The 14,750-nt window shown below is 47.8% G+C and overlaps 1 protein-coding gene across 1 annotated transcript in view; it reads right to left on the bottom strand.

The window, feature by feature from the left end:
- LOC149743932 (uncharacterized) overlaps window positions 1-2,301 on the bottom strand; it is a 125,117-nt gene extending 122,816 nt beyond the window's left edge. Inside the window, exons 1-2 of the mRNA XM_089906016.1 lie at window positions 2,224-2,301; window positions 356-866 (exon numbers count right to left, since the gene is read on the bottom strand). Coding sequence (XP_089762142.1) covers window positions 356-866; window positions 2,224-2,301 — 589 coding nt within the window. The remainder of the gene's footprint in view (window positions 1-355; window positions 867-2,223) is intronic.
- Between the last annotated feature and the right edge of the window lie 12,449 nt (window positions 2,302-14,750).

Below are 14,750 nucleotides of genomic sequence, written 5' to 3'. Positions count from 1 at the left end.
TGCAAACAAAGTAACTAGAACCAGCTCAGGCTTCCCCGCGCCAGGTCCTCCGTTCCACGGTCAGAACCACCAACTGTATCCCCCCGGGTAACAAGGTGATTCAGAAAAGCTGGCGCCTTCAGAGAAGGGAGAAAACTTAGCCGGGAAGAGAGTCAGGAGGAAACTTGCTCAGCTTCTTGCTGGGGTCTGAAACGATCCCAATAGAGTCCTTAAACCCCTCAGGTTTCCCCAATCAAGCACCCTCGCCTCCAACCTGGGCCACCCCAGATCTGACTATCAGACGACAGAAGTCTGCGGACGCACGGAGAGCTGACCACCCCACGAGAGGGACCTACGCGCGGCCGCGCCCACTCACCTGCCGCTCCGCGGGAGACGGGAGACCTGCCCGGGGTCCAAGTCCTGGGCGTGGCAGACTCGCCCCTCTCCGGGCCCGACTCCAGCTCACCTCGGCGCCGCCCGCCTGGGCGCCGCCATCTTGACCACAAAGGGGGCCTCGCGCCGGAGGCCCCTGAGCGGGCGCCCTGAGCGGAGCCGGAGCGCCGGGGAGGCCCAGGTCGGCGCCCTACGTCCCCCGCGCGCTCGCGCCCCGTCCACGAGCGACGAGAGTCCCGCACGCAGCGCCCGACCCAGGCTTCCGCGGAACCGGCGCCCCGCGCAGCCCGCACCGCGGCTAAGGCGGCGCCGAGGGCAGCCCGGGCGGAAGAGCGGGCGCGGGGCACGCGCTCGGTAACCTGGCAACGCGGCGCAACCCGGCGTCTTCGGCGAACCCCAGCCCTCCACCGCGAGGAAGCACGGACCCCCGCACCCGCCGCCCAGCCCGCGCCGCCCCGCGGTCGCTCCGCCCGCCGCTGCCCGCTGGCTATGGTCTTTTAAATCCATGATACAACGTCTATATGTAACAAATCTGTTAAACCCTAAATGTTTATGATATTCAAGTAATCCATTATCTGAATTATTCTTGAAGATAAAACATCCAAAGACTTCTTAATTGTATGGGTATACATACATAAAATACACGTGGAGGTAACTTCAAATACAGTATGTGCCTGTCTCTATTCCTTCCCTCTCCGCTCTTCTAAAAAATGCCCCTTTAAAAATTGCTCACTCACCATCTATTAGGTAAATTTGCTGAAACACAGTAAATGTGGAGACAGAAATTGTTATAGAGACTATTCCAAATGGCACTGACACCTGTATTTATGAAATTTTTAAAAGGGTAAGTTAGAGTTGTTTTTTTAAAAAAAAAAATCCCACTATAGTAACACCACATCATCCTAGGTGCCCAGTTCTATCCAATTACATAAGATGGAGAAAGAGAGAGAGATAGAAACAGAGAGAGGGAGAGAGAGGAGAAAGAGAAAGAAGAAAGGAAGAAAACCAACTACTTATGTATAAAATGTTGCTCCCAAAGTTTGAGATTATACTCAAGCATCAATGAACAGAAAGAAAACACTTACAAATTTACAAATGTATTTCATTTATGGTATGAGGGACACAGGTTTAGATTTGCAACACGCTCCCACAAGGGTCAAATTGACCACTTTTTTCTATCTAGTTGCTCTTGAGAGAACAAAACAATTGAAACAGATGCCATTCAATTCCAAGTCTATAGCTTAGACCATGTCACTGCACACGAAATATTGTTCATTCAGAGTCAGCACATAGCAAGAGTAATTTATACTCTCAGAGTATTTGCTCTCAAGTCAATAGCAGAGAAGCCTTGACTAAAAACGTTCCCATTACTTTCCATTGTAATATATCTTACTTATAGCCCATCAAACAGTGGTCAGGGGAGATTTATTCTTTGGACACCATATTATATAATCTCTCCACTTTAAGCCATCCCCCACTCGGCGATTATTTTTTAAATATGTTACTCGTAGTCAATATTAATTTACATTTAATCTTTCTTAGCATTATGAGTATTATTTTGTACAGGCTCAGAAACAAATCTCCCGAAATTCCTCCCTGATGCTCCCTTCAGGCTGAAAATGCATTGCAGTGTGGCTGCAGTGACTTAATTCTAGTTGGCAGAGCCCTGGCCACACACTAATTTCATTAGCCTCAAACTCCTGGATTTGAAAGATCCACTGAATATGATTCCTGTCCTCTGACACGTCACTTACTAACCAATTCAGTGTGCATACAGAGGAGAGAAAGGACTTGCTCAGCTCTGGCCCACCGGCAGGCAGATGAGAATTCCCAGTCAGAGACACTGTTTACATCTGAGTGGTCATTCTTGCCCGGGTCCTCATTTTCAGGAAGGAACTTCAATCCAGGCTTTGCCGGCAGCTGCAGCATTTGTTACATCCATTACTAGCTCCTTCTTCCTTCCTGCCCCCCAGTGCTTAGCATCCCCCATTTCAGTCACTAAGTCTTCCTTCCCCCAGCCTAGAAGCTTACCTCACCATAACTTTTTATCTCAAATGATAGGTTTGGCACATTCCCCACAGCAACCCACAGGGACTGGGGAAAAGAAAACTCAGATCTCTGGAGAGCTAAGAATTCAACCATTTAGAGAAGTTTCTTTTATACAGGACCGTCTTCATTGAGCTGAACCCTGCAATCCCAGAGAAGATTCACCTACCCGTTCTTTTCCTCTTTCCCTAAAGTGACTGTGTCTTTGAACAATGGGTCTGTGTTCCACTATTCTCTCTATTCATTTTGCAGGTTTACAGAGGCTGGGAAACTGGGGACTGGACTTACATGCCAGGAGCTTCTAAGATCACACGCAAAAATAAGGCTGCGGGAAGAGATTGTTGGAATCTATCTCTGTATATTTGAACATGGGCAGTGGTTAACCAGGATGCTCACACCAAGCTTATATCCAGCTTGCAGCACAAGCTACAAGTTGGTGCATCCCTCCTACTACCAGCCTCTTCTCAATAAATGCAGGTGAAAACTGGGGGCTCTTTTCCCTCAGCTGTTCAATCCAACATGAATAGCTGCAATTTGCAAATTAGAGGAAAATGACAGAGTTTTCTCTGAATGGTTTTGGTCCCAACCCACACTGCTAATGCTGGCATTCAGTTCCTTTCCTTCCCAGCCCAGGGAACGGGGGAACTAAGCATAAGGCAAGCGTTCTCTTTTCTTGCAAGTGCCTCAGATCCACACACCAGAGAAGGAATCAGCTCCCCCTGGAATCTTTTTCAGCAAACACAATCCTTCAGCCTAGTCTGCAAGCTCTCTCTTGACTTTAAGATTTCACTCTTTTTTCGACAGGCAGGCCCATCTGCAAGCTCCCAAGCTCCAAGTGAAGGCACCAAAATAATTTTTAAAATGTCAAACAGCAAATGTGCCTTCAACCCCCAGAGCTCCAGTAAAAACACGGTGAGTTGCGCCTGTGGTTCTCAGGCGACTTCTGGCCTCATCCTCCCTGCAGCGCTGCCTCCTCAGGTTCTCTAGGTTAAGCTCAGAGGTAAAGGAAGTGCTTCTGGGTTTTGCTTACAACAACCCAGGCTCTTCCTGAAAGCATTACCTCAAAGTGAAGGCTGCCCAGAAGCACTTTTGGCCTTGCAAACATCTAGAGGTGACATACTCAACAGGTGCTAGGGATGCTCAGAGGCTCAGAGGGGCCATACCAGGCTGCAGCTTTAGACAGACACCCCTCCTTCTGGCACAAACACAAACTTCATACCCCTGGGTGCTGATGTAGTGACAGCTTGAATCTCACAAGGAGTCCCCTCCAGAAACCCAACATGCTTCAGGAAAGGCACTTGAGAGGGAGCCAACTTTTTAGCTACGGGGAGCATAAGGGTCAGCCAGAACATCTGGAGAAGGGACTAACTGAGCTTGGGTCCTACCAGGCAGGGAGAGAGCTGTGCATTAGGAAAGGATCACTTCAAGACAGAGATGAACAAAATACTTGGAGATAGGGGTAGAGAAGGAAAAGAGAGGCAGAAATTGAAAGGGAGAACATAAAAACAGAGAGACAAAAAAAAAAAAAAAAAAAAGCAGGGAGAAAGAGACACAAGGAGAGAGACACACAGGAAGAAAGACAGAGAAACAAGAGAACCCATAGTCACGCATACCCTGAAACTCAATTTCTTCATACAGAAGCCATCCATCTATACCTAGGGCGGCACAGGAGCCGTGGGGCCGAGGCTGCGGGAGCAGGCGGTGAGAGAGCACTGCAGCACCGCCCACGGCTCAGCTGGCTCGATCCGCCGACCTCGCATCTTCCGCCGTTGCCCGCCTGCACCCGGAGCTAGAGGACCGCCCGGCCTTGCTCAGCGCACCCTACTGCCTCCCTCCAGGCGCCTTCTTGTCTGGCTCTGAGAATCGCCCTCAAAACCCAGGACTGGGGTTGGGGGCTGCGTTAGGGAGGTCGTGGGAAAGGATGGGCACAGGGTGGGTGCAGAAAAAGCGACTGTGTTTCGCAGTTAGCATGAGCTCACCTCCGGGCTCTGAGCTGGCAGGAGTAGAAAGCTGATCGCCCGGCTCCTGCCAGTGGCCGGATCGCAAAGGCAGTTTAGACGGTGCAAACAACTGCCCAGAGCAAATCACCTGGGGGCACGTCTGCGGGTGGCTTCTCCCCGCTTGAGGACAGTCCCCACGCCTTCCGCCCCATGCCCTCGCAGAGACAGGTTACAGGTCGGGAAATCCAACCCGAGCGAAATGGGCAATTCACGTCCAAATGTAGGTGAAGAACTAGCCTTCGGTTTAAGAACTGCCTCCCTAAGCTCTTCTCGAAATTTTCCAAGGGAGCTGCAGCTTGTCGGGCGGCTTGGGGCAGGGAAGCTGGGGAGTTGAGAAATGCCTAGTTTCTAGGCGTCTTCTCATCTTTCATATTCCTTGCGCCTAAGTGGCTCTCATAGGAGTCCGGCACTTTTACAAGCCTGTTTTGGAACCATATTTCACTCTAATGCAAACCCATTTAAATCATCCCCTTGTTTTTCGGAGACTGTTTCTTGTCAATGGGGCCATAAATCCAGAAAGTCAAGCCGGATGGAGTGGAGCGCGGACAGGGGAGAGGTGGAAGGGAAATGAATCAAACAGGGAAAGTACCTCCTCGGGTGAGGTGGGAGGGATTCGGCAGGATCTCCAGGGTGGAAATGAGCGAAGGCTGACCAGACCCCGCACCCCTGGAGTCCAAGCCAGCCTTCAGGAAAAAGAGCGCGGGGAGCTACGGCGCGCTCTGCCCCGGAGGGAGCGCCCCCCTACCTGGAAAAGCCTCAGGATGTTGGCTACCATGATGGAGACCGAACTCCCCGAAGCCCCAATCACTCCAACTACTTTCTCGGGCTTGACGAAAACCGGAGGCTCGCCGTTGGTGCAGCGCACTTCGGAGGTGTCCTTCTGGATGAGCGCCTGGACGAAAGTGAGCGACTGTTCGAGCGCATAAGTGTCCCTGGAACAAGTGTCCAGGATCCGCGCTCCCAGCGTCACGTTGGGCAGCAGGTTGGGATCGCTGTTGATCTGGTCCAGGGCGTAGAGCATCGCTTCCAGCCTGTGGATCCCGTTCTCCCTCTTGATGTCGCCACAGGGCACTCCGCTGGGACCCTTCGCGTGCACCGTGAACAGCCCCCCGAGGGTGACGTCCCCCTCGATCCGAATGGAGTGCGGGGCGTACATCTCCTGGCCGCGCGCCGCCGCCGCCAGCGCGCACAGAAGCACCTCCAGCGCGCAGCAGGGAAACTTCATCAAAGTCAGGGCGCGGAGCAGCTTCCCCAGCTGGACCATGCTGCTCCCGCGGCTGCGGTGGTGGCGGCGGCACTCGAGGGGACGGTGGCGGGCTCGCCGGAGTCCTGGCCCCTTGGGGTGAGCTCCTCCGGGGAAGCCCAGGGTCTCCTGCGGGCGAGGAGGGTAGGGGCACCCGGGGAAGGGCAGCCGGCGAGGGTGGGGGGCCCCGCGGCGCCTGCCAGCTTGGGGCGCCGTGCGCTCTTGGGTTCCCCGGCCAGCGCGCCGCGCTCAAGCTCGCGCTCGGTGGCTTGCAGCTCGAGCTCTCCAACAGCCCAGCACTGGGGAGAGAGCGAGGATGGCTATCGCTTTAAACGCGCGTTCGGCTCCCTCTCCTCCTCGGCCCACTCCCTCCCACCCTCGCTCGCTCTCAGGCTCTCCCCACCCTTCCCAGCGCCCACCCTTCCCACGGTTTTGCATCATCACGCAGGGAGGGGCTGCGTGCTGAGGTAAAGGGGGAGGGAAAGGGTGGGCGGCTGTGTGGGGGGGTAGTAACTCCGATTGGGAGTTTCGAGGTCCCCAGGGAATCTGGGGATTGCAGGTCGCAGTCGAAGGCTGAGCTCCTGCTTCGGTCTCACTGTAGAAGCCGCTCGCTCGCCCGCCTGCACCCACACGCACATTCTAGGCACAGGGTGGCATCAGCCCCGGACAGGGCGGTTCTAGCTGGGGCTGACTGCTTCCAACCCTGAGGTCCGGAGCCGGGGCTGTCAGCGCCGGGAGAATGCGAGGTAGTCGAAGGTGATGCCGCCAAGCATGAAGGGTAGTAGGGAGACCCCAGTCTCTACTGCTAATTCGTCTGTGCCAGTTTTTCCTAAGAAAAACACACATACACACAGGAGCCTGATCTATGACGTAAAGAACCTTTACGCAGAGACTTCTCCGGGGCCAGGCACAGGGCTAGCCTGTAGGGAAAGACGCCAACAAGAAATGCTGGGAATGGAAATGCATCTTTGGTCTTCAGGGGTTACTGTGGCCGGAGCCGTATGAAGTAACCCTGGTCTCCAGTAAATCTGTGGCGGATTCGCTCCTTTTCTTCCTTTCATCGCAAGAGATGGAACAACTGAGAACTCTGCAGAGCGCACTTTCTTCTCTGGCGCTGACAGGTGTAAGGCTCCCTCCTACCCATTTCCAGAGGTGCTTTTGGGCTGATGTCAGGTTTCCTCGGGCAGGAAATAGCAAGAAAGAGGTGACAGTAGGAGGAGCAGACAGAAATCTCCCCATCGATCCAGTGATCCATTCTTTTTCTTTTTTTCTGGCTGAAGATTTGGGGGGGGTTGGGGAGTGGAATCAGGATGCCAGAGAAGGTTGTAGTGCAGTTAGGAAGCTGTTTTTCAAAGGTGTCCCCTCCTGCAGGTCCAGCCCAAACTTGGCCCATTAAAGCAACAAGTGGCCCTAGTTCCTACACAAGGAAGGGCAATGTATCTGCCCTTGGTGCCCACGTGTACTGCTTATGGTGGTCTCTACTCTTGCTGAGCCTTTCTGTTGGAGTGCAGCGAAACTGTCTTATACAGAATTGAGGGCGCAGAGAAAACCAAAACAAGACTATACTTTCTGTTGTAATGTTAGTGTACTAAAGAAAAATGTCCTTGCACATAAACAAAACAACACACACACACACACCTAAAACGTCAGAAGTTGGGAAGTTGGTTGTCTCTTCCACCAACCACCTGTATGACCTTGGCACTTCTGTTCCTGTGCCTGAGTTTTACTTTGCCCATCTGTAAAATGATGAAATTGAATTGAATGTTTTACAGGTTAACTTTTAACTTTCAAATCCTCTGTTGAAATAGGCCATGCACCTTTGGCCATGGTGTTCTTTTTAGACCAATATCCTTTGTTGCTTTATGTGTAGGGCACCCGTTTTTTGATACCCAAACAACACTTCAAACATTTCCTGGTACAGAGGATTTTCTTTTTTTCTTGTTGACCACCCATTTATCTTCCTTCTAGGGAGAGTCCAGTCCATCATTTTCTTTTCAGACATGCCCCTCCTCCAGGTTTCAATACTTAAGGTTTGAGGAGGAAAAAAACCTTCTGGCTACAGTGTTCAAGGAAGGGAATAGAGGCTAACAAGAGCTAGGCAGGGCTAATCCCTGGACTTCTGCTGGAGTAACGAGGTTGATGACATAGGCTTACCACTGTCCAATAGACAATCCGTGCCGGAGTTAAAAGAAAAAGGAGCCTCCTTCCTCTAAATGCTTTATGTATATCTTTGGACAATGTTACACTATTTGATTTTGTAAACACATACCATTGTACTGCCATCTTCAAGAAAAGTGATGTAAAAGCTATGCGAAGCTACCCCTGTATACAATGTGATCATCCATCACTCATAGATGTGATGCCCTGCTATATAAGTGCACACCTCGTGCAACCTTATGCTGTGATGCGCCCGCCCCTTCCAGCCAGCCCTGGAGCTGCGAGCGTATAAGCCCGCAGCTGTGCCAGAAGCTCCCACATAAACAGGGAAATATTTGAATCCCATAATGAGAGATACCAGAGAGGAGAAAAGGCAGAGAGAAGAAGGGGTGGGGAAGAGAGAAAGGGACCTGGTTAAAACATGTGAACTCCTGGATCCACATGTGCCTGAAAGATTGCCTCTTTTTTTTCAATTATATAGTATTTTATTTCTGTTGTTTGAAGTCAAAATATCCTCTTGTAACTCACCTATTCTGCTATTCAATACATTGGATCAAAAAGGCTGGAACAAGTGAAATAGATATCCTGTTAAGGCAGCATTAGCTAATTTGGAAAGGGGGAACGAAGCAAAGCAATAGAAAGGCATCCTTGGGAACACAAATACTGTGATCCTAGTATTTAGGCATCAGTACCTCAGGCTATATTTGATAGAGACTGTATCCTTATTTAGTTTTTAATTTAAGGCTGTTTAGTAGGCACTTGGTGCCAAAAAATATATTTGAAGAGCTGTGTTACAAGTAATAACACTTGATTTTTCACCTGCCCACGTGAAGATCTATGTTCTCCTCTTCCATTTCCAGGTCACAGCTTGCAATTGCTCAACAAATAGTTCTTGGCTGACTGTTGAATGTTGCCTTATTCTGTGTTCTCTCTTTGCTCTACTCATTCTCCCCAAACATCTGGCAGCAATCGTTATCTTCTTTTTGTTGCAGTCATCTGTGTGCATATTTTATTTCCCTTGCTAAGCTGGAAGATCCTTGAGGGTAAGCGGCTAGGTATTATTTATCTTTTTACCTCGGACAATGTTCAGAATGGTGTTTTGTACCTAAGAAGCACTCATGTGTTGAATGAATCAGAAATGGTTTGCCATTCCCCACTGCCTTTATCTCACAATAACAGAAACATAAAGTGGGCAGAGCAGAAACGACGGCAAATAAATTGTCCTCTTAGTCACAGAATGCAGTTTCTAGAACTTAAAGAATAATTAGTAGATTTTGAAATAATTTTGTTTTACAAAAATTTCATAAGATTGAAATACTCTAACCTTAAAGCTCTCGATCAACTCTAAAGGAAGGCTTTAATTGGCTCTTCCTGAGTCAAGTGTTTATTCCTGGGCCGATAACTGGGGCCATTGTCATAATAGAAAGTGTGATTTATTACCAGAGAAAGAGGAAAGTGACGCTGGGCTTGCAAGATATTTATATCTTCAGCCAGAGTGCACAGGATCTGGAACTTAATCGGTGACGCAGTATTTGTTTGAGATTATATGAATGAAAAATCTTTGTGTAAGAGTGATTAATCTAAAACTTGGCCAGTCATTGTCCTAGTGTCATATTAAATTGCAGGAGAATCTAGTTTTAGGCACAAAGATCATAAATATAAAATGTGTTCCCAGGCTTGGTTCTGTGTAGTCAGTAATCTGTACTCAGCCACTCATTAATAAAACTGAAAGTTAAGGACTCAGTCCTAACTTATATGCTTAGCATTGTATTTTGTTAACAATCTCAGTTTTATTTTCTTTATTCTCCCCTGTCCATCATCTTCTGTAGAAAATAATGTCTCCACTTTCAATTCCCTGTCTATTTAAATCCAATTTGTAATTTATAAAGTTGTCCTCCTTAAGGGCTGCTGCTTCTGCCACAGTAATGTACTCTGGCCATTATTATACGCTTCCATCTTTCATGTAGGTCTCCATCCATAGGTTTTGTTTTCATAGCTTTTTTTTTTCTTGGCGGTACGCGGGCCTCTCACTGTTGTGGCCTCTCCCGACGCGGAGCACAGGCTCCGGACGCGCAGGCTCAGCGGCCATGGCTCACGGGCCCAGCCGCTCCGCGGCATGTGGCATCTTCCCGGACTGGGGCACAAACCCGTGTCCCCTGCATTGGCAGGGGGACTTTCAACCACTGCGCCACCACGGAAGCACTATACTTATGATTTTATATTTGCTTATTTACTTTTGTCTCCCCCCTCAGCTCAAGAGAGACTATATTCATCTGTGTTAATCACTGCTGTGTTTCCTGAACATGCCTATAAATCATACTGAAGAATGGTGCCTGAAATTTGGTAAGGGATCCATCAATTTTCTTGGCTGGATGAAGAAATGTGTTCATAAATTAATGAACAGATCTTCGGGGCTTCTGACTTGAGGACTAATGGGAAGAGGATGGCAAGTGGTTGGGACAGGGTACTGCAAGAAGTAGTATGTGGAGTACTCTGATAGCTATCCTAACAGATAAGATTGTGTTCATTTAAGTAGTTTTAATGAGAGAGCTGGGAACTAGGGACGCACAGCATTAAGGTTTTTATAATGCATTCTGTAGAGTTCTTTTTAAGTCTGTACAAATATCATTGAAAATATATGCATACATATACACCTCTGTTACTTTACTTAGTGCTTTACAAGAGCCCCTCAAGGAAGGGATAGTAGCAACTCTCAGTATCCTTCCTTTATGATGAGCTTAATTTATTCAAAGTTACATCATAATTTATTTGTAACTGTGAAACTAGACTTAGTTATTGAATAGACCCTCCCTAGAAACGTATGACATTAATAAAACCAACAAAACTTTGTTCAGTTTCCAATGATAGACACACTACAGACTCAATTATGGGCCATCCAGTTTAATGAAGGGAAGAAGTGATTGAACAAATACAGAGCAAACAGAATATGAAGTTTTATCCTCCACTAATATTAGTAACGGATAGTGTGGGCTGCAACGCCTTCAAGATAGCTTGAGACCATCATCTCTGTGTCATGGGCAGGGGGATGTTCAGCCAGGATGTCTTTCACTGTCACTGAGAAAAATTTCCATAATATATAATGATACCTACTGAAACTGATATGGGGCATTTGGGTAATTAGGAATCCATTAGCATATTTTTCCGGAAGCCTTGACTACAAAATGAAGATAGTAGATTTGGACACTTTCAGCCATGAAGAAGTTGTTTGGATATTCATCTTTATGCCTAATGAAATAAGCTTATTTCATCTCTTCAGCTTCCCATATACCATTTTCCTACCTCTGTTTTATGTTTGGAAAGACTTTTAGAAATTGAAAGTCAAGTTAAAAAGTGAGTGACAACTTAAATGATATATGGAATATTTTGCTGACTTACAAGAGCATGCAGAATTAAATATGACCCAGTTCAAATGTTTATTTTAACGTGTCTGTTGAGGTGGAGTTTTCAAGGTGCCAGAAAATGAGAATTCACCTTCCAGTGTGTGTTACCAGTTCTGTTCATTGCACAGAATCATCTTCATAAAACATACGGTTTGCTATGTACCTGGTATATATCTCAATTAGTTTGAAGAATTTCTCAGATACCTCTTAATATGTAGTGCTCCAATTCCAATCTCGCCATGTCCTGTACCAGTGACACAGCACACAGGAGTTTTATTTCTCTTTATTTCTCTGGGTTGTTCAGAACCCAATGAAAGAACGATGGAATGGGATCAAAGAGATCAGGGTTCTTGTCCCAGATTTACCATAAAATAATTGTGTCCTCTTGGGAAAATTATAGTCATTCTAGGTCCCTTTTCTTTACTTTGACAGAGCTGCACTAGATGACCCCAAATAATATAGCACTCTTTCAGTAGTAGCTTAGATGTCATTGGTATTCTGAAACAAATGAAGACAATGACACATGGAGCTGTGCAACATCTCTGTAACTCTGTTGTCTTAGAGTTGCCTCCATTTTACAGATGATAAGATGACTCTGCATAGAAGTAGATGTTCGGAACCAGCGGTTCCAAAGTAAGTGGAGGTAAACCACAAATTTCCTTCCTTCCTGAAGCTCACTTAGCCAAAACATAGGCTTCTGAATAGTAAGCTGTAAAGCATATTATCAGTACATTTAAAAAGAAGCTATTCTTCTAGGATTTCCAATTAATAGCAGGAGGTTTTGAAATTCTTAAAAGATCATCTAATTTTGTGAGATTTACAGCTCTATTTTCCTGTCAAGCAAGTTGTATTAGTGCCAGACAGTCATCTGAGCTTCTGGATGCTTCTCTGAACCTCTTGACGTTTTCTTCTTGCTATCTGAAATTCATGCCAGATAAGCCTTTTTCTGGAGCGTATGTACAGACTTGTGTATTTTTATATAGGAAAGCGATGCAGTGAGTCAAGTCGGGGGTTAAGCCCTCATTCTCAGAGTGGTACTGAGCTCCTGGTGAAATATAATTATCATTTCCTCAGAATCGAAAAGCAGTTATCTCAGGTGTATAATCCCATTAACTATTTATATATTTATGTATGATACATGTATTCATTGTACCTACGAGGTGTGTTCTCTTTGGGAAGTACAAAGCTCTTAGAGACATAGGTTGTTCATTTTTTTGTTTTCCCACAAATACTGTGACCCTTTGAGCAGGAAGGTCTATATTTTACTAACATCTAGAACCAGCAGTTAACACGGTGTCTAAGATGTAGTCAATAAATATGAATTAGATAAATGAACACATTTTTATGTAAGGGCCAGGACATGGACAAATAGAAATTTTTCATTTTCAGTCACAAAGCAACAACAGACATAATAATGATACAGACAACAAGTGCTACGGTCATTCAAAGAAGGCATAGAATAGATAGAAGGATCTCCTCTGTGGCACAGGGAACTATACTCAATATTTTGTAATAACATCTGTATGGGGCACCTGCTCCACACCAGGCCCTATGACAGGTGCTTACATACTTTCCCTCTCCCCCATCCTATGGGGAAAGTACTCTGCTATAGATTTAACATTTGCCTTCCCCAAAATTCATATGTTGAAATCCTAACCCCCAAAGTGATGGTATCAGGCGGTGTGGCATTTGGGAGGTGATAAGGTCATGAGGGTAGAGCCCTCATGAACAAAATTAGTGCCCTCATAAAAGAGACCCCACAGAGGTCCCTCGACTTTTCTGCCATGGGAGGTTACAGAGAAAACACGCCAGCTGTGACCCAGGTAGAGCATACTCACCGGACTCTGAATTTGCTCGCACCCTGACCTTAGACTTCCAACCTCCAGAACTATGAGAAATAAATTTCTGTTGTTCATAAGCTACCCAGGCTCTGGTATTTTGTTATAGCAGCCCAAATGGATTACGATAACCTCTGTCCTTAGGTTTCAGACCCAGAAACTCAACTTTGTAGAGGTTACGAGGACCCTAAAACCACTCAACCAGGCAGAGGCAGATTTGAAATTTAAGTCTCCAATTCCACATGTAAGTCTATCAGACCCTGTCTCCAGACGTGATGTCATGAACAAGAGCTAATGCAACAAAGAGTTTACATGCAGCAAAACAATTAGCAAACAAAGTAAGAATATAGTAGACCGACTGTTTTTGTCACCCAATAGCCATTCACCACTCTTCCAGTTGAACAGAAGCCATGCCCCGTGGGCACATTCAGCCCTGCTGTTTTCACTTCCCAGATTTGAGGGGTAGGAAATTATTATCCCTCCTGGCCATCAGCACCCTGACCTCTACCACCCACCGGGCCAGCTTCAAGAACAGCTGGATCCACCTGTTCAAATGAAACAGGTCTGCTCTCTGTGGTGTTGGCTTCTAGTTCAAGCAGCTCTCCCCACATGATAGCAAAGCTGGCTCCCAGCAGTTGCAAGCATGAATCCTACCAGCCTAGCAGTCCCAACAGATACCTTTTAAGTATTTTTTCCCCAAAGCTCCAGTTAAAAGTCCTAGGCTGATTGCAATTTGACCTGCTCTGGACAAACATTTTCTTTAGAACCAAGAAGGCTGCCAGACAAAATACAGGATGCCCGCCTCGTTAAAGCTGAACTTCAGATAAACAGTAATTTTTTTAGTAGAAGTATGTTGCATGCAATGTTGAAGACACCCTAAAAAGTCGTGGTTTTCATCTGCGGTTCACCTTTAACTGGGCGCCCCGTGTGGGCTTTGCCGGCTGTGGTGGGTGCCGAGCGGGGTCGGCGGGGACGGTGGGGGACTGTGGCCCGAGCCGGGTTGCACACCCAGCCCACAGCGTGCAGGGAGAGAGAGGCAGCCTCGTCTCCGCTGCAGGAGCTGAGACGGGGAGAAGGGGAGCGCCCCAAAAGGAAACCAGCTGTCCCTCCCAGGAGAGAGGAGATGGCTGTTCAGCAGCCAGAAACAGCAGAGGAGCCCGAGCACAGAAGCGGCGGCCTCTGAGGACGCGGCGCACATATTTCTGGTGGGCGAGGGGCACGCGGGCCGGTCCGTGGGAAAGAGGGGAGCCCGCGCCGGCCCCTCCGTCTCCCGAGCCTGTGCGTTTCCCTAAAAGAGCAGCAGCTGTGCAAACTGACGGTTCACAGTTGTGATAAATCTCCTTAGGAAAGCACTTCGATTAAAGTCACATCTAACTAGAACGCAAGAAGTCATCCCTGAACAGATCAATTGGGAGAGGGGCAGCTCTGGGCGCGCACCCACCCCGCTGCTGTTTTGCTTTCCCCGCAGGACGAGGGCCGCTCACTGGGTCGCGGGGACAGCGCGCTGTCTCAGCTGGGGAAGAGGCGCTTCCTCAGGACACATGCAAAACCCAAAGTGTGAAAGGAGGCCTTTATTCCATTCCTTTGGGGGATTTCTTAATGACGTAAAGCCCAACTTGGTTTCAGATCTGCCTGTCGTTTCCGTGACAGAACCTTCCTGGGGGGTCCACCAGCAGCGGGGTGGCCAGGCGCC

The sequence above is a fragment of the Delphinapterus leucas genome, unplaced genomic scaffold, assembly GCF_059928025.1.
Source record: "Delphinapterus leucas isolate spDelLeu-1000000601 "Yukka" unplaced genomic scaffold, BTC_Dleu_Yukka2 spDelLeu_asBTCV2_sq49, whole genome shotgun sequence".
Taxonomy (NCBI): domain Eukaryota; kingdom Metazoa; phylum Chordata; class Mammalia; order Artiodactyla; family Monodontidae; genus Delphinapterus; species Delphinapterus leucas.
The sequence above is the reverse complement of the archived record's forward strand: the minus strand, read 5'-3'. Positions and strand labels throughout refer to the sequence as shown.